We start from the raw sequence: 26213 nt of genomic DNA on the forward strand, positions 1-26213 counted from the left end.
TCCACAACTGTAGTAATCCATATTACGTCAAGAACCGCTCAACTAAGTAAAGAGAAACGACATCCATCATTACTTTAATGGTGGCGGCATGGTGGTGTAGTGGTTAGCACAGTTGCCTCACAGCAAGAAGGTTCTGGGTTTGAACCCAGTGGCTAATGAAGGCTTTTCTGTGTGGAGTTTGCATGTTCTCCCCGTGTCTACGTGGATTTCCTCCGGGTGCTCCGGTTTCCCCCACAGTCCAAAGACATGCAGTTAGGTTAACATGGGGTGGCCTTGGGCTGAGGTGCCCTTGAGCAAGGTACTTAACCCCTGACTGCTGTGTGTGCGTGTGTGTTCACTGCTTCAGATGGGTTAAATGCAGAGGATGAATTTCACTGTGCTTGAAGTGTGCATGTGACAAATAAAGGTTTCTTCTTTAAGATATGAAGCGTCTTTTAATTCATAAAAATAAAGATAAACATTGAATTAGAAAGTGTGTCCAAACTTTTGATTGGTACTGTAATACTGTACAACACTGTAATACATTAGCCAACCTATCATATAAATGATTTATATTTAAACAGACAGTTTAATGACTGTGTCAACAAATTACACAGCTCTCAAATAGGAGTGGCTGTATATCGAAGTAAAATATGAAAACATCTGGTGCTGCTGGAGGCTTGGAAAGAACCTCGTTTGCATCTATTGCTTTCCAAGTCAAAAAACCCACGCTAACCTTTGGCTGTATGATTACTTGACGTAAGCCGGAAATCCATAAAAGGTCCAACCAAAGTTGTCACTTGTCACCTTTTCTAACAACTGCTGAGCTGAAATCCCTGCTCAATAGCTTTCATACCACAGGCATTCAGCCCATTGACTCACTACCTGAATGACTTAAGAAGCCACAGAAATGATGGTGAAGCTTTTGATTCTTTGTATAAAGTGTCACAAACCCATCTTAGCAAACTCAACTCATTCTCTACTGTCTATACTAAGCCACCATTAACTCACAGAGTGAACATAACACCTTTACATCGCAACAAAACCTCTTTTACATCCATACACCATTCTCGAAAGCAGAAAAACAGTTGAAATTTCTCATATGAGTGATTCCACGCTAATGGGTACTGAAATGGGGACATGAACTTATTTTTAATAATTCACCTAAAACCATTTCTTTTTTTTACCATCAGGTCACAAAACATGTAATCTTTAATGAATGATATGTTAAAAGATAACTTTAATTTTCTGAGATGTAATAAAAACATATTTATATGCCAAAGTCAGAACGTAACAGAAGTGTTGTGGACATATATATTCTCAATTTTAACAATGTAGAATTACTTTTTGAAACATAGGAAGGTGATGTTTTAGCAAATATAATTAATAAACATGTGTAGTAGAATAAACATACACATTCTTTCAATAAGATTAACATGGTATATAGCTAGATTGTAATTAATTTGTAACAGACGCGAGATGGACAATTGTAACAGAAGTAATGTAACAGACATCATTTTGGAACTCATAGGCTTGACTTTGGCATATAAATATGTTTTTATTACATCTCAGAAAATTAAAGTTATCTTTTAACATATCATTCATTAAAGATTACATGTTTTGTGACCTGATGGTAAAAAAAGAAATGGTTTTAGGTGAATTTTTAAAAATAAGTTCATGTCCCCATTTCAGTACCCATAAGCGTGGAATCACTCATATGTATATGTAACAGGTAAAAAAAAGTCAATTTAGGTGATTTTTTTTTTTTGACCTGGGTTAAAAATTTTAACCTAGTTCATAATGTCCAACCTAGGTAAAATTTTGGATTATTTACTGTAAGTCTCTTAAAAGGGATTTTCCATCACTTCTTTTTGCCCATCCACTTCCTCTCTGTCTACATCTACCTAATATTTCCTCTTGTCTGTTCCTATCTACACTCTAAAAAATGACACATTGTCTGAACTTAAACAATTGAGGTAACAATTTGCATCGGTCTTTTTAAGTATTCCCAACAAAGCAATTATTCAGTTCCGCTGACTCTTTTTTTAAAGTATGCTAAACTTAATTTCAGTTGACTTCTAAAAGCTTAGGTAGGTTGCATGAACTTAATTTTCCAAGTGCCAACTCAATTTGTTAAGTACACTAAACCTAATATCAGGTGGGCTCTAAAAGCTTAAGCATATTGAACAAACTTAATTTCCCGAACAATGTTTTTGGTATATTCTGTAGTTAAATTATTGTTTCGAGTAATTCTAACAAACTCGATTTAATATCATTTAATCCAATTTAAAATGTTACCATATATGGTAACATTTTAAATTGGATTTAATAACATTTTAAATTGGATTTAATATCATTTAATCCAATTTAAAATGTTACCATATATGGTAACATTTTAAATTGGATTAAATGATATTAAATCGAGTTTGTTAGAATTACTCGAAACAATAATTTAACTACAGAATATACCAAAAACATTGTTCGGGAAATTAAGTTTGTTCAATATGCTTAAGCTTTTAGAACCCACCTGATATTAGGTTTAGTGTACTTAACAAATTGAGTTGGCACTTGGAAAATTAAGTTCGTGCAACCTACCTAAGCTTTTAGAAGTCAACTGAAATTAAGTTTAGCATACTTTAAAAAAAGAGTCAGCGGAACTGAATAATTGCTTTGTTGGGAATACTTAAAAAGACCGATGCAAATTGTTACCTCAATTGTTTTAGTTCAGACAATGTGTAATTTTTTAGAGTGTACCTCATCTCATCTCATTATCTCTAGCCGCTTTATCCTTCTACAGGGTCGCAGGCAAGCTGGAGCCTATCCCAGCTGACTATGGGCGAAAGGCGGGGTACACCCTGGACAAGTCGCCAGGTCATCACAGGGCTGACGCATAGACACAGACAACCATTCACACTCACATTCACACCTACGGTCAATTTAGAGTCACCAGTTAACCTAACCTGCATGTCTTTGGACTGTGGGGGAAACCGGAGCACCCGGAGGAAACCCACACGGACACGGGGAGAACATGCAAACTCCGCACAGAAAGGCCCTTGCCGGCCCCGGGGCTCGAACCCAGGACCTTCTTGCTGTGAGGCGACAGCGCTAACCACTACACCACCGTGCCGCCCTAGAGTGTACCTAATTAGCAATTTATTTTTCAAAGTATCTTTTTTTCATACTTAACCAGGATTCAAACACAGAGCCTTAACCCAACACCTTAACCACCAAACCAGCAACAACTGCAATGGAAGGAATATATATGATATATATTTTGAATTTATTAATGAACCCAGTCTTATCATGCCATCAAGTAGTTTAAAATACAAACTCTTCCCAAATCCTAACCCTAAACCTAACCCTAGATATAGTAAGTCTCTTTAATACAAGTCGCAAATTATGAACTGGGTTAAAAATTCTAACCTAGATTGAAAAATTCCACCTGACCTACAATTCTGGCCTGTAACATACATGTAATAACACATACAATACAAACCATGACACAGTCCTCCATGAAAAAGGGACCTGGGATGACAATGTTGTACCTCAGTGGAAAATCTAAGCACGTTCCACTGTGCCCTTAAGCCATTTGTATTAGACCAACACAGCAAACACCGGATTTGCATGAAATGTGGCCTCCACCCATGTTTGAGGTTTGTGAGGAAGTGAAACTTTAAAACGCCTTCAGTCTTCTTTTTAATCAAGAAGATCTATCACTACTGACTATACAAGCACCATATTACATTCATGAATGTCTTCTCTTTAGTGTTAATTCAAGGGTTCTTCAGCTTGTCTCCTGAAGGAACCCTGATAGGTGATATGCAGAAGCTTACAACTCTATATGAGAAGACTCAAAACCTTTATAAACATTAAATACACTTGTATTAAGTTGTGTACACGTTGCAGGTAAAATCCGTTCTCAGGTTAAACCTGTATTCAACCTAGGCTGAATTGGTGAACCACATTTTACCTAGGTTTAATATATAGACAGCATTCAATCTAGGTTAAATTTATAATTTTTGTATGTTTTGAGACAGGTTTTTGTTAGGGTTTGGGTTAGGTTTTTGTTGGGGGCCTGGTACCCTGTAAAGATACTCTACACCTACCCTCTAAAGATATTGGCTGAGGCGACTCTGGGACCAAACGTTCGTAATAATACAAAGAAGTATGGGAGAGCTTGCAATGTTAACCTGTATCGTGTAGTAGTAAACCCTGTGGGCTACAGATCTGGAGGGTGTAAGTTCAGATCCTGGTGAGTTCAATAAAAATTCTTTATTTCATTGTGATTTGTTGAGTGTTTGTAGAGAGGTAGTTGAGAAGGTACGACATCAAGGGAAGGGAGTCCAGGTGATGAGGGCCAGAGAGGGGAGGTTAGTAGGTAGAAAGAGGAGAGAGAGAGAGAATATGAACCTAGGTAAAATGTGGTTCACCAATTCTACCTTGGTTGAATACAGGTTTAGCCTAAGACGGGATTTAACCTGCAACATACAGTATATGTGTGTTGTGTTTAGCGATTATGGTGCCAATTTGTTTGTTGGTGCTATATCTTCATTATTCCTGTGAGAAGTCAGCAACTATACGCTGCAACTCTGATGACACAGGGGGATTTTGTGAGCTCAGTCACAATGGCAAGAAAATCTTCAACCATCTCAAAAAAATCAGGGATGACTATCAGGTTTCGCTGTTACCTCCTAAAAACAAAAGAACAAGCTCAACTTTTCTCACTCACCATTTTCCATTCAGGTTCAATATGAAGATGAAGGGGAAGTCCAATGTAGAAGTTGTGGAGACAGCAAACGCTAGAATCAAAGATCCAGAATGCGATGTGACTATGTATATGACTCAGCTGCAGCGAAATGACAGCAGATAGCTGATATCCACAGATAGCAATCCACAAAATGACAAGTGTGACAGTGTTGATGGTGGAATGAGCATGAAAGTTGAAGCTTTGGAAGTTGATCTGTTTGAGCAGAGTGTATAGATGAGAAGGTGAGAAAGCTAGACAGATCAAAAGATTAAAGCTCTGCTGCATCGCTCTCTTGAGGGAGAGATGAATTCCCATTGAGTAGCAAGTAGTCGAACTGCATTGTGGGTTAGGTTTAGGTTGGACTTTTGTTGTTGTTGGTAATTTGTGCTAGCAGCGCTGGTGCAAATTGTTACTCTCACTCAGGATCTTTCTACTCTCTTCCTCTTATTATTATTATTATTATTATTATAACTTTTTTTAGGATGCTATTTTCCCCTCACTTTTCAATCAATCATCACCAAATTTCACATGAAGAATACCTCTGGGCTGAATTACATTGCTATGACTTTTGGTGCTGATCTGGATCACCGAACCAGAATGATCCATGAAAAATGGGCACTTTTTTTTCAATCACTTATAACTCTGTCAATTTTCATGATTTTTTCAATCAGTCTTTTTTAAATTTTGTTCAGGGTGGCAGTGCACAACTTTTCCTCACTAAATGTCATTTTCTATCTCTTACCATTCTGGAGCTATAGGGTACGGTGACCAGACGTCCCGGTTTGTAAGAGCTAGCGCAAATCACTGTGACTTTAGCCACAGTCTTTATATAGTTGTTGTTGTTGATCAGATTGGATGTTTCCTTTAACTATGCAAAGAGTCCTTGCGGAACATCTGTAGCTCAGGCAGAACATCTGTACCGTAACTCAGTACTTAATGTGGCAATAAGATAAAGTGGTGATAAACTTCCATTACTATATTTCATCCTGCAGTCGCTTTCTTTATGCATGTCTCTCTGGAAGCTGCTAGATACTTATTTTCCTATTATAATCAAAGATCACTGGCAGGTCTCTGAGCAGTGTGTGTGTGTGTGTGTGTGTGTGTGTGTGTGTGTATGTTGCAACAGGAAGACAGTAAAGGAATCTCACACTGCAACAGAAATGTGCAGGATCCGCCGCTTTTGGTGATTCTGCTCACCTCCATTTCCTGTGCTTCCTTGAGAACTCTGAAGGACCAAAATGACAGAGGAATTTGATCTGAGCCTGGATTTAGAGCGTGTTTTTATAGCAAGTGTGCCAAACAGTCTCCAGTGTCCTTGAGAAGGTCAAGTTCAAACTCTATCCAAATACATGTATGCGAGACAGTATTCAGTTTGCTCTTATGACAGTGATTCATCGTACGCCTTTTTGTCATAACATTTTATAATCAAATCTTTCAAGCACATGCACCCAGTTCCCTGAACAGCTTTTGAAGATGGCTCTTGCTTCTGGGAAATTGTCACAGACGGTAGCCTAATGCAATCGGGGAGAATAAACAGCCTCGCAGCGTCACGGTGACAAGAGTTATTCCCAAACATTGTTCAGGGGAATCAAACAAACTTGAGCATAAACACATGAAGAATGCTCAGGACATACTCAAACAGATCGTCTTCCGCCAATTGTTGCCAGCAATCATGTGATCAAAGCAAGCCCCTTGGTACAAAGTTAGTGTAATGATACAGTCTCACGGCATGGGTCAGGTGTCACAAGGCAAGCTTTTGCAGGATAATGTGGATAATAACCACAGGACAATATACCGTACTGTAATGATATAACTGAATTCATCTGTGACCTTCAGGGAAAAGAAAAAAAAAAAAACACTTGAGTATAATCAAGAGTTCACCATGTGATAATGAGTATACTTTCCATCTGTCAAGCTCCAGAGGATTTTTCAGACTTTTTACTCTTTACAGGATCTTTCTGTGGCGGCACGGTGGTGTAGTGGTTAGCGCTGTCGCCTCACAGCAAGAAGGCTCCGGGTTCGAGCCCCGTGGCCGGCGAGGGCCTTTCTGTGTGGAGTTTGCATGTTCTCCTCGTGTCTGCGTGGGTTTCCTCCGGGTGCTCCGGTTTCCCCCACAGTCCAAAGACATGCAGGTTAGGTTAACTGGTGACTCTAAATTGACCGTAGGTGTGAATGTGAGTGTGAATGGTTGTCTGTGTCTATGTGTCAGCCCTGCGATGACCTGGCGACTTGTCCAGGGTGTACCCCGCCTTTCACCCGTAGTCAGCTGGGATAGGCTCCAGCTTGCCTGCGACCCTGTAGGACAGGATAAAGCGGCTAGAGATAATGAGATGAGAATGAGATGAGGATCTTTCTGTGTCCTTGTACCTGCATGGGTTTCCTCCACATGCTCTGGTTTCCTCCTATAGTCAAAAGACATGCAGATTAGGTCACCTAGCTACTCTCAATTGCCCATACGTGTGAATATGGGTGTGAATGATTGTTTGTCTGTCTCTCTGTATTAACCCCGTGATAGATTTCCAACCAGTCCAGGGTGTACCCCACTTCTCGTCCGACATGAGCTGGGATTGGTTCCAGTTCACGTACGATAATCAGTATAGAAAATGAATGAATGGGGGCGTCGTGGCTCAGGTGGTTAAGGCGCCATACCATGAATGCGGGCGACCCGGGTTCGATTCCGGCCCGAGGTCATTTCCCGATCCCTTCCCGTCTCTCTCTCCCGCTCATTTCCTGTCTCTACACTGTCCTATCCAATAAAGGTGCAAAAAGCCCAAAAAAATATCTTTAAAAAAAAAAAAAAAAAAATGAATGAATGAAGCAAAGACTCATATAACGCCAGAGAAAAGATTCTCTACAGGTACATGATACATCCCTAAGGAAGAGCTTCTCAAAATAAGGTCCAAGGTCTGTGAAGCATCACCATCGGGACCTCGATTGTATGATTTAGTTACAGTTGTGAAAATTCCAGCCCAAATGATCAAAATTATTATATTTATTATCGATTTCTTATAGCTTTTAGCCAATTTGACTGCTCACTTCTCTTTAATCCAAACCTCAACAACTCCAAAACATGGAATAATATCATGTTGTGTGAGTGAAACATTCAGTAAATAAAAAGCACGAAAGCACCAATAAATAGCCAAGATATTATTGAAAGCATTCAACCAATTGACCAAATATCTAATATCAGACTCTCTCTGTATGTTCACTCTCAGAAATAAAGGTACCAAACTCTACTTTTTCTTGTCACTGGGTGATACCATCAAGGAGACTTTTTTTTTGTATTTATTTGCTCCTTTAGTATATATCTTTCTTTCACCTGAAAAGCTTTCAAAATTTTTTTTCTTAAGGACCACTAAGTTAATTACGGTGGTGTAGTAGTTAACACTGTCGCCTCACAGCAAGAAGGTTCTGGTTCGAGCCCAGTGGCCAACAGGGGCCTTTCTGTGTGGAGTTTGCATGTTCTGCGTGGGTTTCCTCCGGGTGCTCTGGTTTCTCCCACAGTCCAAAGACATGCTAGGCTAACCGGTGGCTCTAAATTGACCGTAGGTGTGAATGTGAGTGTGAATGGTTGAGAGGAGAAAACCTCTATAATAATCCAGTAGAAAGCAACGGGAAACCACTACTATAATGTTCCCTGGACACTTTGATGGCTGAAGCCGTCAGAGCGGCCATGTCACTGTAGTGATATGCCAAAATGGATGGATGGAAGTTAATTACAGGTTCACCACGTACACCTTTCAAGGTAAAAGGTATAAAACACCAATGACAGGGAGATTAGTATGTGCCTTTATTTCTTGGTGTAGGTACAAACCTTTGTACCTTGAATTGCACAGCTTATTACCTTCTTCCTGAGTGCACACATTCTGCAATCGGATGCCTAAAGAAATAAATGCCATTTCAACAGACATTTACAAACCTATCCACATTATTATTTGTCAATCTTTATCCTCATTTCTGTAAAGAGAGGTCATCATTATTCTTTATTACCTGTGTCAGGCATGTTTGGACCAAACCCAAATAAAAATGCTGACTGGCACTTCAATGTGTCTATGCGTATGTGTTTCCATGGCGACTGAACCTTGCGCCCCATTACATAATAACGTTGACTCATACTTCCATACGAGATAGTTGCTACTATTATTAAATAGCTGCTACTACTATCTATTAAATATGTATATAATTTAAGACCTAAAACTTCTGAGCATCATCACAATCAATCAATCAATCAATCAATCAATCAATCAATCAATCAATCTTATAGTAGATGTAGTAAAGGATAAGCAAAGTGCGCAAAGATTCAAGAGAAACGGGACATTTTGCTAAAAGATCCTCCATCAGCTGTCCAAGCAAAGTGTTTCTGGCTTCTGTGACTGTCGTAGGTGAAATCTGAAGCTGTACACTGCACTACGCTTGTGTATGTTTAATATATTCGATTGTTCTGACAAAAGTGTAAGCTGAAACTTTGGAGGGTTTCACCAGCTAAAGCCTCAGAAGTACTTTGTTTGCACAGAAGGACATTTTTGTACAAAATGTCCTGTTTTTCTGGAAAGTTTGCACACTATGCATGTACATGTATGTTGCATAAGTTAAAACACCTATCCTGTTTTAATGAGAGTCAACCCACAATCAGTGAAGTCAAATCAGTCTTAGTTCCATAAGTCGATAATGGTATTTCTTACTTTCACCATAAATTTTTATTTATATGACTTTGGTCTATAGCTGTAAAAGGCCTCGGCCTTAAAACCGGTTCCTGCAGTGACGTTACGCACTCAGGCATGGTTGGCTCAGTGGGGCGGCTCGAATGCCAACTTTGCGGTCGATTTTCCATCCATCCATCCATCCATCCATCCATCCTCTGTAGCCGCTTATCCTGTCCAACAGGGTCGCAGGCAAGCTGGAGCCTATCCCAGCTGACTACGGGCGAAAGGCGGGGTACACCCTGGACAAGTCGCCAGGTCATCGCAGGGCTGACACATAGACACAGACAACCATTTACACTCACATTCACACCTACGGTCAATTTAGAGCCACCAATTAGCCTAACCTGCATGCCTTTGGACTGTGGGGGAAACCGGAGCACCCGGAGGAAACCCACACAGACACGGGGAGAACATGCAAACTCCACACAGAAAGGCCCTTGCCAGCCACTGGGCTCGAACCCAGAATCTTCTTGCTGTGAGGCGACAGCGCTAACCACTACACCGCCGTGCCGCCCTGCAGTCGACTTTAAAGGAACAGTCCACCGTACTTCCATAATGAAATATGCTCTTATCTGAATTGAGACGAGCTGCTCCGTACCTCTCCGAGCTTTGCGCGACCTCCCAGTCAGTCAGACGCAGTCAGACGCGCTGTCACTCCTGTTAGCAATGTAGCTAGGCTCAGCATGGCCAATGGTATTTTTTGGGGCTGTAGTTAGATGCGACCAAACTCTTCCGCGTTTTTCCTGTTTACATAGGTTTATATGATCAGTGATATGAAACAAGTTCAGTTACACAAATTGAAACGTAGCGATTTTCTATGCTATGGAAAGTCCGCACTATAATGACAGGCGTACTAACACCTTCTGCGCGCTTCGACAGCGCATTGATACGGAGCTCAGATATCAATGCGCTGTCGAAGTGCGCAGAAGGTGTTAGTACACCTGTCATTATAGTGCGGACTTTCCATAGCATAGAAAATCGCTACGTTTCAATTTGTGTAACTGAACTTGTTTCATATCACTGGTCATATAAACCTATGTAAACAGGAAAAACGCGGAAGAGTTTGGTCGCATCTAACTACAGCCCCAAAAAATACCATTGGCCATGCTGAGCCCAGCTACATTGCTAACAGGAATGACAGCGCGTCTGACTGACTCTGACTGACTGGGAGGTCGCGCAAAGCTCGGAGAGGTACGGAGCAGCTCGTCTCAATTCAGATAAGAGCACATTTCATTATGGAAGTACGGTGGACTGTTCCTTTAACTCTCAAAAAAATATATTTTTTTATTCCCATTTATGCAGCATACAAGAGTCAAGGATGGAGATACTATCCACTCAGAATTGTATTTAAAAATAAAGGTTCTGCGTATCTGCTTTAAATGCTTAACTTTTAATACATCTACTAGACAGATATGTATTATTAGAAAATATGCGAAGAGCAAAGGTAAAGAACATTTATTCAGTATTAATAAAAATGGAATTCTGAGTCTTATCTCATACACCACACATTATTATTATTATTATTATTAGTAGTAGTAGTAGTAGTATGAGCAATATAAATGTGCAATATAATGTGTAATACCTCTCCTGCGAGATTTTTTCCCCATATTTTATTTTTTATATTTGTATATGTTAATACTTAATTTATCTAGAAGTTTTCTCTATTTTCTATTCTCTGTTTATTCTGTAATGATGCTGCTGGAATATTAATTTCCCTGAGGGAACCCTCCCAAAGGGATCAATAAAGTTCTATCTATCTATCTAGTAGTAGTAGTGGGTATATTAATATGTAATACGTATGTGATATCAATATTAATAATATATATAGTTATGGGTGGCGTAGTAGTTAGCGCTGTCGCCTCACAGCAAGAAGGTCCGGGTTCGAGCCCCGTGACCGGCGAGGGCCTTTCTGTGCGAAGTTTGCATGTTGTCCGCGTGGGTTTCCTCCGGGTGCTCCGGTTTCCCCCACAGTCCAAAGACATGCAGGTTAGGTTAACTGGTGACTCTAAATTGAGCGTAGGTGTGAATGTGAGTGTGAATGGTTGTCTATGTGTCAGCCCTGTGATGACCTGGCGACTTGTCCAGGGTGTACCCCGCCTTTCGCCCGTAGTCAGCTGGGATAGGCTCCAGCTTGCCTGCGACCCTGTAGGACAGGATAAAGCGGCTAGAGATAATGAGATGAATGAGATGAGATGAGATGAGATGAGAACCTAATGAAGGCTGCTGGGTTTTAGGGCAAAATGAAGAAGCGAGTGTGACAGTCAAAGTGTCCAGAAGAACTGTGGCTGGTTCTGTAAGATGCTCAGTAAAACCTACAGCTCATTCATTTCCTTATAAAACTGCACTCACTGTATATGAGACTATTATTATTATTATTATTATTATTATTATTAAAGCAAAGGCTCGTCTCAGACCAAATATTGACTTTGTTTTATTTATTATGGCTTACTGTTTATAGTATTTTTTTTTATGTTGAAACATTTCATTTCATTATTTTAAGCCATTTTTGATCTACAGCATTTTTTTTGTACATGTGCCTAAGACTTTTGCACAGTATTGTGTGTATATTAATAATATTAATATATATATATACAGCCGAACAGAACAGAACTCCTCCCGGATGGGATTTGCTGTTGAGTAAAATGCGACCCATGTGCTGGGATGCCCAGTGTAACCCGGAGCCCCTCACCTTGGACAGGTGCGCGCAAGCGCTCACAATCATCCCATAAATATCATGCGTTCACTTCTTACCTGGATCTGCGTGTGTCTGGTGGAGATGGGGTCGCAGCCCGAGCTCTCTACACGGCTGGATTGATAATCCACAGAAATGCAGCTTGTCCAGAACGGGTTAGTTTTCTCCAGCGAGCAGCAGCAGCAGCCGGATCCGTCCTGCACTCTGAGACTGTGGACTGAAGCGCAGCACCTCCTGTACAGCCGCTTCCCCAGGACTGCATGCTCACTCACACTGCACAAGTCCGGATCCAGCTCAGTAACCCCACAGCGCCCTCTGCAGGGAGACGCAAACTCCAGCCACTGCACAGACACGTTTATGAGCATGCGCAGTGCGTCTGTCAGGACAGCAGTTCTCAAGTCCAGTCATGACTGACCTGCACAGTTATATACCGTTCAAAAGTTTGGGGTCACTTTGAAATGTCCTTATTTTTGAAAGAAAAGCACTGTTCTTTTCAATGAAGATCACTTTAAACTAATCAGAAATCCACTCTATACATTGCTAATGTGGTAAATGACTATTCTAGCTGCAAATGTCTGGTTTTTGGTGCAATATCTCCATAGGTGTATAGAGGCCCATTTCCAGCAACTCTCACTCCAGTGTTCTAATGGTACAATGTGTTTGCTCATTGCCTCAGAAGGCTAATGGATGATTAGAAAACCCTTGTACAATCATGTTAGCACAGCTGAAAACAGTTGAGCTCTTTAGAGAAGCTATAAAACTGACCTTCCTTTGAGCAGATTGAGTTTCTGGAGCATCACATTTGTGGGGTCGATTAAATGCTCAAAATGGCCAGAAAAATGTCTTGACTATATTTTCTATTCATTTTACAACTTATGGTGGTAAATAAAAGTGTGACTTTTCATGGAAAACACAAAATTGTCTGGGTGACCCCAAACTTTTGAACAGTAGTGTATATATTTTTTCTTTTCTTTTTTTGTATCCACCACAAACATGATCCAGCTCACAAAGGGTTTGATATTTAATTAATAACCAGGGGATCAGAGAATCAGGAGTGCTAGGAGCGCAGAATACTGTGGAGGAGAGCGGCTCTCCACCACTGCAGTTCAGGACCACTGTTATAATAGACAGTGTAGGCAAATAGACAAATATACTATTAGGTTTCTTTATTTCTGTTTTTTATTTCTGAACAAATATGACACGTAATAGTTTTGCACTGAAATGCATAATGGTTCGATGACTCTTGTTTTGAAAGTTGGTCTCTTATTTCTTTCAAAGATATGATGTAGTTTGGTGACTTTCTTTCTTTCTTTCTTTCTTTCTTTCTTTCTTTCTAATTCAATACAGAATGTAATTTTAGTTTTGAAATGCCTGTTTTTTTATTTTTCAGTGACTCTTATTTTGAAAATTGGTCTTTTCTTTTCTTCGAATAAAATATAATATTCTGGTGACTTTCTTTCTTTCTTTCTTTCTTTCTTTCTTTCTTTCTAAAAATATGACGTGATTGTTTTGCATTGAAATGCATAGTAATACGGTTTGGTGACTCTTATTTTGAAAGTTGGTCTCTTGTTTCTTTCAAAAAATATATATGACGTGTTTGGCGACTTTTATTTATTTATTTATTTATTTATAATAAAATACAGAATGTAATTTCAGTTTTGAAATGCCTAATAGTCTTTTTTTTAATTTTTCAGTGACTCTTATTTTGAAAATTGGTCTTTCTTTCTTTCAAATAAAATATGACTTAATGTCTTTCTTTCTTTCTTTCTTTCTTTCTTTCTTTCTTTCTTTCTTTCTTTCTAATAGAATACAGAATGTCATTTCAGTTTTGGAATGCCTAATAGTTTTTTTTTATTTTCAGTGACTCTTATTTTGAAAATTGGTCTTTTCTTTCAAATAAAACATCGTGTTTTGGTGACTTTCTTTCCTGCTTGCTAGTTTTCTTGCTTTCTAATAAAATATAGCATGTAATTGTATCGCATTGATGTGACTCGTATAATTTTTAGTGACTTCTTTTGAAAGTTGGTCTTTTTTTCTTTCAAATAAAACATGATGTGTTAATATCTAGTGACATTTCACTCACGTATTTATTTATTTATTTATTTATTTACCAAAATAAAACAAGGCATATAACTGTATTGCATTGAAATGCCTAATAATATTTCTTATTTTTGTTAGTGACTCTTATTTTGAAGGTTGGTATTTTCTTTCAAATTTGTTTGTCATTCAAATGTCTGTTTTTTCCGACTATGATCTATCTATCTATCTATCTATCTATCTAGGTTGCTTGCGAGCTCATAAGATACGACGTGTAATTGTGTTTTGTTGAAATGCGTTTTATTTTTTGGGTGACTCTTATTTTGAAGGCCGCTCGACTGACAAATAATTCCGGTTTTCTGGCGTCGACTCGACAGACCATGCGCGCGCGCGTTGTTGTGCAGTGTATTCATTCACAATATGTCGCGGTTCATCAATAAACCTTATAGTTTGTGTTTGTCTTTCCTGAAGAGCAGGTGGAAACATCATCACTGTGCGTCCAAACCATCTTCACTCGCCTCTGGGGTGAAAACAAAAGAAATAAAGGTGAGAGAGAGAGAAAATGAACTAACATCAGATAACAAACCTTTCAGGAATGTGTAGAATGTAGAGATGTGAGACAGGCTTTAGCTGGTGTAAGCTACAGAAGAGGACATGTTGAAAGGTAGATATGTTTTTGAAATATGAATTTTTCCAGACTATTGACTCGTTTTGTGCCGAATTACAGGTTGTTACACTCTGAGCTTCCACCCTTTAGAATTTTCTATATTTCTGCATAAATATGACCTAAAACAGCATCAGATTTTCACACAAGTCCTAAAAGTAGATAAAGAGAACCCAGTTCAACAAATGAGACAAAAATATTATACTTGGTCATTTATTTATTGAAGAAAATGATCCAATATTACATATCTGTGAGTGGCAAAAGTATGTGAACCTCTAGGATTAGCAGTTAATTTGAAGGTGAAATTAGAGTCAGGTGTTTTCAATCAATGGGATGACAATCAGGTGTGAGTGGGCACCCTGTTTTATTTAAAGAACAGGGATCTATCAAAGTCTGATCTTCACAACACATGTTTGTGGAAGTGTATCATGGCACGAACAAAGGAGATTTCTGAGGATCTCAGAAAAAGCGTTGTTGATGCTCATCAGGCTGGAAAAGGTTACAAAACTATCTCTAAAGAGTTTGGACTCCACCAATCCACAGTCAGACAGATTGTGTACAAATGGAGGAAATTCAAGACCATTGTTACCCTCCCCAGGAGTGGTCGACCAACAAAGATCACTCCAAGAACAAGGCGCGTAATAGTCGACGAGGTCACAAAGGACTCCAGAGTGACTTCTAAGCAACTGAAGGTCTCTCTCACATTGGCTAATGTTCATGAGTCCACCATCAGGAGAACACTGAACAACAATGGTGTGCATGGCAGGTTTGGAAGGAGAAAACCACTGCTCTCCAAAAAAAAAAAAAAACATTGCTGCTCGTCTGCAGTTTGCTAAAGATTATGTGGACAAGCCAGAAGGCTATTGGAAAAATGTTTTGTGGACGGATGAGACCAAAATAGACCTTTTTGGTTTAAATGAGAAGTGTTATGTTTGGAGAAAGGAAAACACTGCATTCCAGCATAAGAACCTTATCCCATCTGTGAAACATGGTGGTGGTAGTATCATGGTTTTGGGCCTGTTTTGCTGTATCTGGGCCAGGACGGCTCGCCATCATTGATGGAACAATGAATTCTGAATTATACCAGTGAATTCTAAAGGAAAATGTCAGGTCATCTGTCCATGAACTGAATCTCAAGAGAAGGTGGGTCATGCAGAAAGACAACAACCCTAAGCACACAAGTCGTTCTACCAAAGAATGGCTAAAGAAGAATAAAGTTAATGTTTTGGAATGGCCAAGTCAAAGTCCTGACCTTAATCCAATCGAAATGTTGTGGAAGGACCTGAAGCGAGCAGTTCATGTGAGGAAACCCACCAACATCCCAGAGTTGAAGCTGTTCTGTATGGAGGAATGGGCTAAAATTCCTCCAAGCCGGTGTGCAGGACTGATCAACAGTTACCGGAAACGTTTAGTTGCAGTTATTGCTGCACAAGGGGGTTACACCAGATACTGAAAGCAAAGGTTCACATACTTTTGCCACTCACAGATATGTAATATTGGATCATTTTCCTCAATAAATAAATGACCAAGTATAATATTTTTGTCTCATTTGTTTAACTGGGTTCTCTTTATCTACTTTTAGGACTTGTGTGAAAATCTGATGATGTTTTAGGTCACATTTATGCAGAAATATAAATTCTAAAGGATTCACAAACTTTCAAGCACCACTGTACACCTGTGAACTGATGGTTACATTTGAAGAGTTGGGCAGATTTAAAAAAAAAAAAAAAAAAGTATTAACTATTCACAGGATTCCCCATCATTGGTTTTTCTCCACTTCTCATTAAAAAAAATGGTTTTCAACCTTCCCTTCTTCGACCTGTGGCTCCTGTTTTTTTTTTTTTTTTCTCCGCAAACCTCTTAATCCCTATGATTTTTTTTTTTTACTGTAATGCTCGGCCAGGCTGCTTCACCTGAGGTGAATCTCTTTAACCATCAGTCAGTAGTTAGCGTTCTGTGCTGAAGTGGCCACACTGAATCAGTCTTCTTGCTTCACTTGGACACTTTTAATGAGGAGATGGTATCCTTGTTCAAGTGTCTGAGTGGAAAAAGCAGACTTGTGATTCAGTCTGCGTTATGAAGTGTTACAATTGCATTATTTCTTTGTATATGTATGCTACTTTTATTTACCTGCCATTGTGGTTGGTAGGTTGAGCAAATTCACCCACCATTACGCAAAATCGCCCACTTTTGGTGGGTCGCGGGTGCTGATTTCCAACGCTAATGTGCAGTGGTAGCTTTCTGTACATCTTGATTAGTCCAGGTGACTGTTGCGAGGAAGCATCTTGTTGCCCATTCAAATCCATACTGAGAGGTGATTCTATGCGTTGCTGTCCACTGAGAAAGATGGACAAAGCCTGTATCACAAATGGTTCATTCGTTCATCTTCAGTAAGCGCTTTATTCTGGTCAGATGATATCCCAAGAACACTGGGCACAAGACGGGAATCCATCTTGAGACACACACGTTGACAATTTAACATAGCTACGGTAACATGCCAACTGGCATGGTTTTGGGAGGAAACTGGAGAACCCAGGTGAAACCCATCCAGACACAGGCAGAACATGTGAAACACCACACAGGCCAAAGCTCGAGCTCAGGATCGAACCACAGACCTTGGAAGTGTGAGACAGCTGCAGAACAAAACCCATAAGCTACAGTTAAAACCTACGAAGTGCAACGAGCCAAAAAGCTGAAGTCTTTGTATCTTCTGTTCTTGTTTATTTCAGGGACTTTTTGTCTTCAGTCTTGTTTTTCAATTTAGTGCAATATTTGTTATGAAAGCATATGAATGCCACAGCTAAAATTAAATCATTTGCTGACCAACAGGGTTTTTTTTTTTTTTTTTTTGGCCACCCCTAAAACGAGTCGACTCATTTAATAGAGTACATCATTACCATAAGTTTAGTTCCTACATGATCCATGGATCTTAAATAGCCTTAAATTCGAGCTGATATCTCTCACACATGGAGCTGTTTGATGCTCATCTGTTTTGCTTTATCTTTTACAGGCAAGCTATGGATTTTATAGTACTAACTCAAGATCAGAGTTTAATCCAGCTGCTTCATGGGCCACCAGAGCTGTAAGAGTAACTTCCATGTATTAACGAAGCCATATTAATAAATATTTAACAGTTATTCCACGAAATCAAGTCGTACATGAGCTGATAGCCGATGAGGTGCGTAGCACCGATTTATGCTATAAGCCATGTAGGACAAAATTTAATGGAATAACTGTTTTATTCTCTCCACAATCACTGGATTTTGAGAAAAAGAGCATTTTTATTTTTTGCAAATTTGATAAATAATAACTTCAAACCGGCGAAATGACAGTAGCGATTTGAAAAATGCTATAATGGTTCTTGAAAAATAAAAGATGTTCTTATCAAATACTTTCATTCCATATTTTGTTGCATTTTGGGGGGGGGTTCTTCTCCTTTAAGGTTTTTTGGCGGTTGGCAAACCAACTTAAAGGTGCATTACTGCCACCGACTGGGCTGGAATGTGGAACAGGCAATATTGGGAGGGGATATTCTCTATATTCATCTAGCCATTTTCTGGTTTTTTTTTAAAATACTTGACAATTTTTGGGGTTTGGTTTTCAAGTAGAGTTTTTATTTCGTCCTCGGTTGGTTCAGCAACATTTTGTTTTTCTCTACTCATGGTATATGAGCTGATAGCCTAATAGTAGAGTAGCCAATCAGAGCATGCGATTGCTCATGTCCAGTGAATGTGGATAGAATAAAATCTTCTATCTAGTAAGATGCTGATGAAAAGTGAGTGCAGCTTTATTTTAGTCATCCTGCAGTTATATAATAATGTATTTGCATTACTGAGTTCATGTTCATGCCTGAGTTAATAAGAACATAAAGGAAAATATTATAGATAGTATTAACTTGGTTATACAGTGGTGCTTGAAAGTTTGTGAACCCTCTAGAATTTTCTATATTTCTGCATAAATATGACCTAAAACATCATCAGATTTTCACACAAGTGGCAAAAGTATGTGAACCTCTAGGATTAGCAGTTAATTTGAAGGTGAAATTAGTCAGGTGTTTTCAATCAGTGGGATGACAATCAGGTGTGAGTGGGCACCCTGTTTTATTTAAAGAACAGGGATCTATCAAAGTCTGAGCGTCACAACACGTTTGTGGAAGTGGATCATAGCACAAACAAAGGAGATTTCTGAGGACCTCAGAAAAAGCGTTGTTGATGCTCATCAGGCTGGAAAAGGTTACAAAATCATCTCTAAAGAGTTTGGACTCCACCAATCCACAGTCAGACAGATTGTGTACAAATGGAGGAAATTCAAGACCATTGTTACCCTCCCCAGGAGTGGTCGACCAACAAAGATCACTCCAAGAGCAAGGCGTGTAATAGTCGGCGAGGTCACAAAGGACCCCCAGGGTAACTTCTAAGCAACTGAAGGCCTTTCTCTCATTGGTGAGTCCACCATCAGGAGAACACTGAACAACAATGGTGTGCATAGCAGGGTTGCAAGGAGAAAACCTCTGCTCTCCAAAAAGAACATTGCTGCTTGTCTGCAGTTTGCTAAAGATTATGTGGATGAGCCAGAAGGCTATTGGAAAAATGTTTTGTGGATGGATGAGACCAAAATAGACCTTTTTGGTTTAAATGAGAAGCGTTATGTTTGGAGAAAGGAAAACACTGCATTCCAGCATAAGAACCTTATCCCATCTGTGAAACATGGTGGTGGTAGTATCATGGTTTGGGCCTGTTTTGCTGCATCTGGGCCAGGACGGCTTGCCATCATTGATGGAACAATGAATTCTGAATTATACCAGTGAATTCTAAAGGAAAATGTCAGGACATCTGTCCTTGAACTGAATCTCAAGAGAAGGTGGGTCATGCAGCAAGACAACAACCCGAAGCACACAAGTCGTTCTACCAAAGAATGGCTAAAGAAGAATAAAGTTAATGTTTTGGAATGGCCAAGTCAAAGTCCTGTCCTTAATCTGATCGAAATGTTGTGGAAGGACCTGAAGCGAGCAGTTCATGTGAAGAAACCCACCAACATCCCAGAGTTGAAGCTGTTCTGTATGGAGGAATGGGCTAAAATTCCTCCAAGCCGGTGTGCAGGACTGATCAACAGTTACCGCAAACGATTTAGTTGCAGTTATTGCTGCACAAGGGGGTCATACCAGATACTGAAAGCAAAGGTTCACATGCTTTTGCCACTCTCAGATCTGTAATATTGGATCATTTTCCTCAATAAATAAATGACCAAGTATAATATTTTTGTCTCATTTGTTGAACTGGGTTCTCTTTATCTACTTTTAGGACTTGTGTGAAAATCTGATGATGTTTTAGGTCATATTTATGCAGAAATATAGAAAATTCTAAAGGGTTCACAAACTTTCAAGCACCACTGTAAAACCTTTGAGTTTGTCTGGATCGAGGAAGTAAGTGAAATAGATTGTACTAACAAATAATCTGAAATGCACTCCATCTCTTATTATTTCAGTGGACGGATGTTGTACATGGACACGTACAAAGAAGAGAATTTTACTTGACCGTTCCTCTTGGAGAAGAAAACGCACTTCAGTCCAAGTAAATCAGTGCAATCAGTTTAATCCCCATCACATATCACAAAACTACTTCAATGTAGTATATACTGTTTTTGTTATTCGTTTGCAGTAAGTGTGTACGCATTTCTGCATTGGAAAGGTAACATAGTACAGTCAACATGCTACACTACATGACCAAAAGTTTGTGGACACCTGAGCATCACACTCATGTGTTTTGCTGAACATTCCGTTCCAGATTTGGTCCTTTTTTTTTTTTGCGCTTATAATTAGCTCTGTTCTTCTGAGAAGGCTTTCTACTAGGCTGTGGAGTGAGCGTGGCTGTGAGAATTTGTGCTCATTTAGCAGGTCAGGTACTGATGTCAGATGAAGAGGCCTGGGGTGCAGTCAGCGATCCACTTCATTCCAGAGGTGTTCGATGGTGTTGAGGTCAGAGCTCTGTGCCGGACACTCGAGTTCTTCCACTCATTACATTACATAGCATTTAGCAGACACTTTTTTTTTTTTTTTTTTTATCCAGAGCGACGTACAATGAGTGTAAAAGTCAGGTACATGAAGTGCTGAACTTCTAGACGAGAAAGTTCTAATGCCAAATGAACACGTGACAGCAATATTTAGTATAATATTCTGTTGAAGTACCAGTACTCAAACAGCCAAAGAAACAAACCAGTCATATAAAGTATAACTAAATGGAGACCTCAAAATAGAGGTCTGCGCGGGACAGAATTTTCAGTCCCGCTCCCGCCCGCTCCCGCATTGTGCAGTCCCGCTCCCGCAAAGAATTATGATTTTCAGTCCCGCTCCCGCCCGCGCCTGCCATATTTTATCCCGCTCCCGCCCGCAAATCCCGCATGATGCAGACGTTCGCGTTATTTCTCACGAAAGTTCTTGTCATTGGCTTGGGGAATTAAACATGCTGAGCTCTCCACTGACCGATCCTTCACCTAGCGCACGTAGCGAGGGTGCGCGTTGCCAGGCGGCATGCGCAGCTGAGGCTTTACAGAGATACCCAACACACCTACCAAAATCTACAGTGGATATTAAGCATATTGCACATAGCTTATATGTCACTCCTCACATTTACATTCTAGGAAATACAAGTAGGCCTATAAGAAATTAATATAATTTAAAGACACAGCGTGATGGTGCCCCGCCCCCTACTTTGAGTGGATTTGAGCATAAATATCTACAGCTCACGTTCAGGGCTGCGTTTCCCAAACAACCAACCAAGTTGGTATTAAATCAATATGGTACGATGCAAGTTTGAACTAACTAACATCCAACAAACGACTGTTTCCCAAAGCTGTAGTACCAACTTGGTCTGAACCAAGTTGATTTGAACCAACACAGTTCAAACCACAATGTTTTCAGATGTGTTCGGATGGTCTCGTTTATTGTCGGAATTCAGAGAAACAACCCGAAGTTGGCTGACAGTGCGAACGGCATTTCACCATTAAATGACCGTTAAGCTAAATTTGGTGCGTCCATAATCTTCCCCTGATGCTTGCAACTTGGTGTAGATGTTCATTTAGACTAATATAAAATTGCAATACCCCTCATTTGGAAATCACGTGTAAACAAAAGGCATCTCCATAAATTAAAGCATCATATACTAGTTTTGGCTATAAGGCTATTTGCCCTTATTAAAAATAGCTAAGCAAACTGCTGTGAGATGGCACAGATAACGTTATGTAGATCTACATGCTGTGTATTTATAGGTGGCATTGTTAGGTTTATTGTAAATTTATTGTTTAGACTCTGACATTCTGCTGACACATTCCAAATTGAGCGCTGCATGCGCTCATGATTGACAGCTCTCGCTTTGATTGACAGCTCTCGCTTTGCGCATTCGCACTTCCGAGAATGAACAGGTGAATGCGCATTCTCTTTGCGCACTCGCACTCCCACTTTCTTTTTAAAGCAGCACTTACTTCTGAAGCACTGTGAGCTTCACTAGAGGAGCTCTGCTCTTCTGCCATGATCGGAGATCTCAAACACGGAAGAGCGGAAAGGAATTGGAAACGTACGCGAGATTAGACCACATCCGCAAATTTAGGCATCTTAAAATGTTTTTATTAATGCCAAATAAAATATCCAGCACAAATTACATATGATAGACATCAATTAATAATTTATACATTTTATTTTAAACACGTTTTTAGTTAGCGGGACTGCAGCTTATCACCTCTCCCGCCCGCTCCCGTATTGTGCACTCCCCCTCCTGCCCGCGCCCGCAATGAGCTTTCAAAATTTGTCCCGCGCCGCACTGCTTTGCGTCGGGTCTCGCGGGAGTGCAGGGCTCTACCTCAAAACATCTAACCCTAGGCTGGACAGTACACAGCCTGGGTTGGTCAAGACCGAAACACACCAATGCGGTGGGCAGGGGAGAGATGTAGCCTGAAGAACCTTGGCAAAGCATGTTTTCATGGAGTTTGCTTTGTGCACGGAGGCATTTTTTTTTAAAGATTTTTTTTGGGCTTTTTTCACCTTTATTGGATAGGACAGTGTAGAGACAGGACAGGAAATGAGCAGGAGAGAGGGATGGGGAGGGATCGGGAAATTACCTCGGGTCGGAATCGAACCCGGGTCTCCGGATTTATGGTATGGCGCCCTAGCCACCTGAGCCACGACGCCCCCAACACAGAGGCATTGTTATGCTGGAGCAGGTTTGGGCCTCTTAGTTCCAGTGAAAGGAAATCTTCATGCTACAGTGTACAAAGACATTCTAGACAGCTGTGTGCTTCGAATTACAGTTTGTGGAAGAACCACGTTTGGCCATGATGATCGGGTGTCCGTGTACTTTTGACCACGTAGTGTTTCTGCATGGTAAAGTTACACACAGACCAAATATTCCAAGGGCTATGTAGCTGTTAACAGAAGCACACAGATGACGACTTAAATGGTCCATTCTGTGGTGTTTTGTTTCCTCAGGGACTTGCCAGAAGCCGTCTATGAGAAGCTGGCTGAGGAGACCCTGGATGCGTTAGCAGAATATTTTGAGGATCTCGCTGATGAGAGCTTCACTGCAGCTGACTATGACGTGATGTTTTCTGTGAGTAAATGAATAAAATACTGATAACAAGGAAGAGCTTCTCTCCTTCACTGATTGAGGACGGGTGCAGTTTATCTAAATGTCCACATGGCGCCGCTGTTCACCTACAAATCTAAGTCTAACGACCCAAAGTGCGTCGTCATGGCTAGTCTTCTGCTACATGCCATTTATTCCCCCCCCCTTATCTTGATCACACTTTTCATACATGAAAGGAAGTTGTGCTTCCTTTGGGACTTTCTCAAGGGCAGAGTCACTTTTTGATCTCCAGCTACAGCTCATTCTGGCTGCCTCCGTCAGTCATAATATATGTTTACGAGATCATTGTCTTGCCTGCGTAGTAGTTTTGCGAGACACAGCGGTCACTTTTTTCCGGACGTCCGTCTGTCTGTAAAAATTTCGACATTTTCAAATATCTCCAAAAGTAAATGTGCCCATTCTGCATATGCATATTCGCCATGTGGAGAGCTTCTTCCCCAGGGGTGAATTTTAAAATTTTGACCTATGATGGAAAAATTTGACAAAAAAACTCCGACATTTTCAAATATCTCCAAAAGTAATGAACTGTATGTAATGAAGACCACATTTTAACATCCACCCTAAAGAGGCCTTCTCCCCCAGGGTTTTTTTTTTTTTAATGTGAACTTTGATCTTTTGTCTTCATGCAATGTTTGCTTGCTTCTGAGCAGGCGAGACTTTGCTGTGCTTCTGTTTGTGTTTTTTTTTTTTTTTAAGTCATTATGTAAAATGTAAAAAAAAAATTTTTTACAGGATTGATTTTTATCCCCCGCTGGCCGGAAGGCCCGAAGTGGGATGATGTCGTGGCGATGTCTGTCCGTCCGTCCATCCCAGGAAGGGTACTCACCTTCTGAAATCAACTCCTCTCTCAATTTTTTTTTTTTTTTTAGGAATTTCACGAAACTTGACAGGATTCTTTGTTATATGTCGGTAATACACATATGCCGCTTTTCCACTACCAACGCGGCTGAGTCGGGCTGAGCCGTGCAGTGCTGAGTCGAGCTGAGTGGGGCTGTTGGAGTTGCATTTCGACTACAACTGCGCTGAACCGTGCTGGCTGGAAGTGGGTGGACACATTGGGTGGAGTTAGCGAAAGTGGGTGGACGTCACGTGATGTCGTTAGGCGGCGCAAACAGTGACATCAGTGATCTTTTAAGCGGTAGTCTCACGACCCGGATAGTAAACAATAAACATGGAGGACATGGAGTCGTTAGTGTTGCTGGTCTTGGTGCTGTGGCTTGTTGTCACCGACAACGCCAACAGATACTGGCAAGAGCGTATAGATGAGGCGAGGCGCATAAGGCTTCAGAAATTCTCGTAATTCTTCTTCTTCCGGGTTTACGGTGTTTACAGATCCCAGCGTGCTCGCGGGGCGTGTGTGGGCATGTGAGGACACTCCTCCTCACCAATCAGTGCACAGGGGAGTGTCTGCTCACGCCCCTAGCCCCACTCGGCTCGGTTTGGCTCGCTTCAGCCCCACTCCAAAACCGTGCGAGTTTTGGGTGCTAAGCAGGGCTGAAGCGAGCTGAGTCATGCTGCTCTGAGGTAGTCGAAACGCGAGCCGTGTTGGGCTGAAGCGAGCTGAAAAAGGGTCGTGGAAAAGGGCCAATATTGTAATTTTGTTAAATTCGGTCGCATTTTACCACAGTTATGGCATCGTTGCCAGTGGGGGATATTGTGCTCTCAGAGCACTCTTGTTCAATTTTGAATTGAAGTTTTGTTAAATTACTTATTTTTGTAGCTATTAAATAAAAGTATGACTGAACTCTGGGTGTCACTCACAACTAGGCAGGGCTCGACATTAAGGCGCCGTTTACACATACCCGGGTATTTTTAAAAACGCAGACCTTTGCCTTCGTTTGTGCCTTTCGTTTATACACAAACGGAGTTTTTTTCCTCTGAAAACGATTCTTTCTAAAAACCCCGGCAAAAGTGGAGATTTTTTTAAAACTCCGTTTTGCGTTTGTGTGTAAAGAGACCAAAACGGAGTTTTAGGCAATCTTCGCGCCACAAAAGAGCGACCATTGTACATATGACAAGCATGGAAACACTCAGAGTAGCAGCATTTCTGTTATTAAGAGCTATATTCGCCTGTTTGCTTTTGAGAATAAAGCTCATAAAGCTCATTGACCAGCAGAGACGCATTAGGGCTCGGAGGGCAGCAATTGCGGAGCTTCTGGTGACCAAAAGAGCCCGACCGTACCACCGCCAGCGTCGGCGATTTTGGGTTCGACCTGGACGGACTGCTATCTGGTGGGAGAATTTCGAGAATGGCGTTGTCGTCCCGGAGGAATGGCAGGAAAATTTCAGAACGTCGCGATCCTCACTCCTGTCACTCGCAGAGTTGGTACGTCCGTACATTCAGGGTGAGTGTACTCACATGCACGCTTCTGTCGATGTCGTCAAAAAAGTTGCCTGCGCACTCTGGCGTAGTTTAACAGCTCTTGACAACGTATTTATGCGGATCATTATAAACGTAATTTTTTACAAAAACGCAGCTGTGTGCACGAAGTTATTTTGGAAAACGGAGTTTAGAAAATATGCGTTTTTAAAAATACTCAGGTATGTGTAAACAGCGCCTAACAGTAGCCCGATTGCCCGGGGCAACCATTCAATAGATTCGGACAACCAGACTTTCATAAATGCTTGTCCAATCGGGCAGCTACCCAAATATGTAAACTTGCGTGAAAAATGATGTTTATACATTCATATTATGATGAAATTCCATCACGATTTGCGATTGTTTGACTCAGAAAGACCGCGTCCATGTTATCATTAC

The 26213-nt window shown here is 40.6% G+C and overlaps 2 protein-coding genes across 3 annotated transcripts in view; one reads left to right on the forward strand and one right to left on the reverse strand.

Annotated features, from left to right (window-relative positions):
- Nucleotides 1–12350, reverse strand: part of pip5k1bb (phosphatidylinositol-4-phosphate 5-kinase, type I, beta b) — a 117922-nt gene extending 105572 nt beyond the window's left edge. For both annotated transcript variants that reach the window (XM_060930907.1, XM_060930906.1), the window contains exon 1: nucleotides 12181–12350. The gene's annotated coding sequence lies outside the window, so the exon portion shown is untranslated. The remainder of the gene's footprint in view (nucleotides 1–12180) is intronic.
- Nucleotides 12351–14526: 2176 nt separating this feature from the next.
- fxn (frataxin) overlaps nucleotides 14527–26213 on the forward strand; it is a 29089-nt gene continuing 17402 nt past the window's right edge. The window contains exons 1-4 of the mRNA XM_060932329.1: nucleotides 14527–14704; nucleotides 17833–17904; nucleotides 20307–20392; nucleotides 23299–23419. Of these exons, the coding sequence (XP_060788312.1) occupies nucleotides 14579–14704; nucleotides 17833–17904; nucleotides 20307–20392; nucleotides 23299–23419 (405 nt within the window). The 5' untranslated portion in view covers nucleotides 14527–14578. The remainder of the gene's footprint in view (nucleotides 14705–17832; nucleotides 17905–20306; nucleotides 20393–23298; nucleotides 23420–26213) is intronic.

The sequence above is a fragment of the Neoarius graeffei genome, chromosome 10 (genome assembly GCF_027579695.1).
Source record: "Neoarius graeffei isolate fNeoGra1 chromosome 10, fNeoGra1.pri, whole genome shotgun sequence".
In the NCBI taxonomy this organism is placed as follows: Eukaryota; Metazoa; Chordata; class Actinopteri; order Siluriformes; family Ariidae; genus Neoarius; species Neoarius graeffei.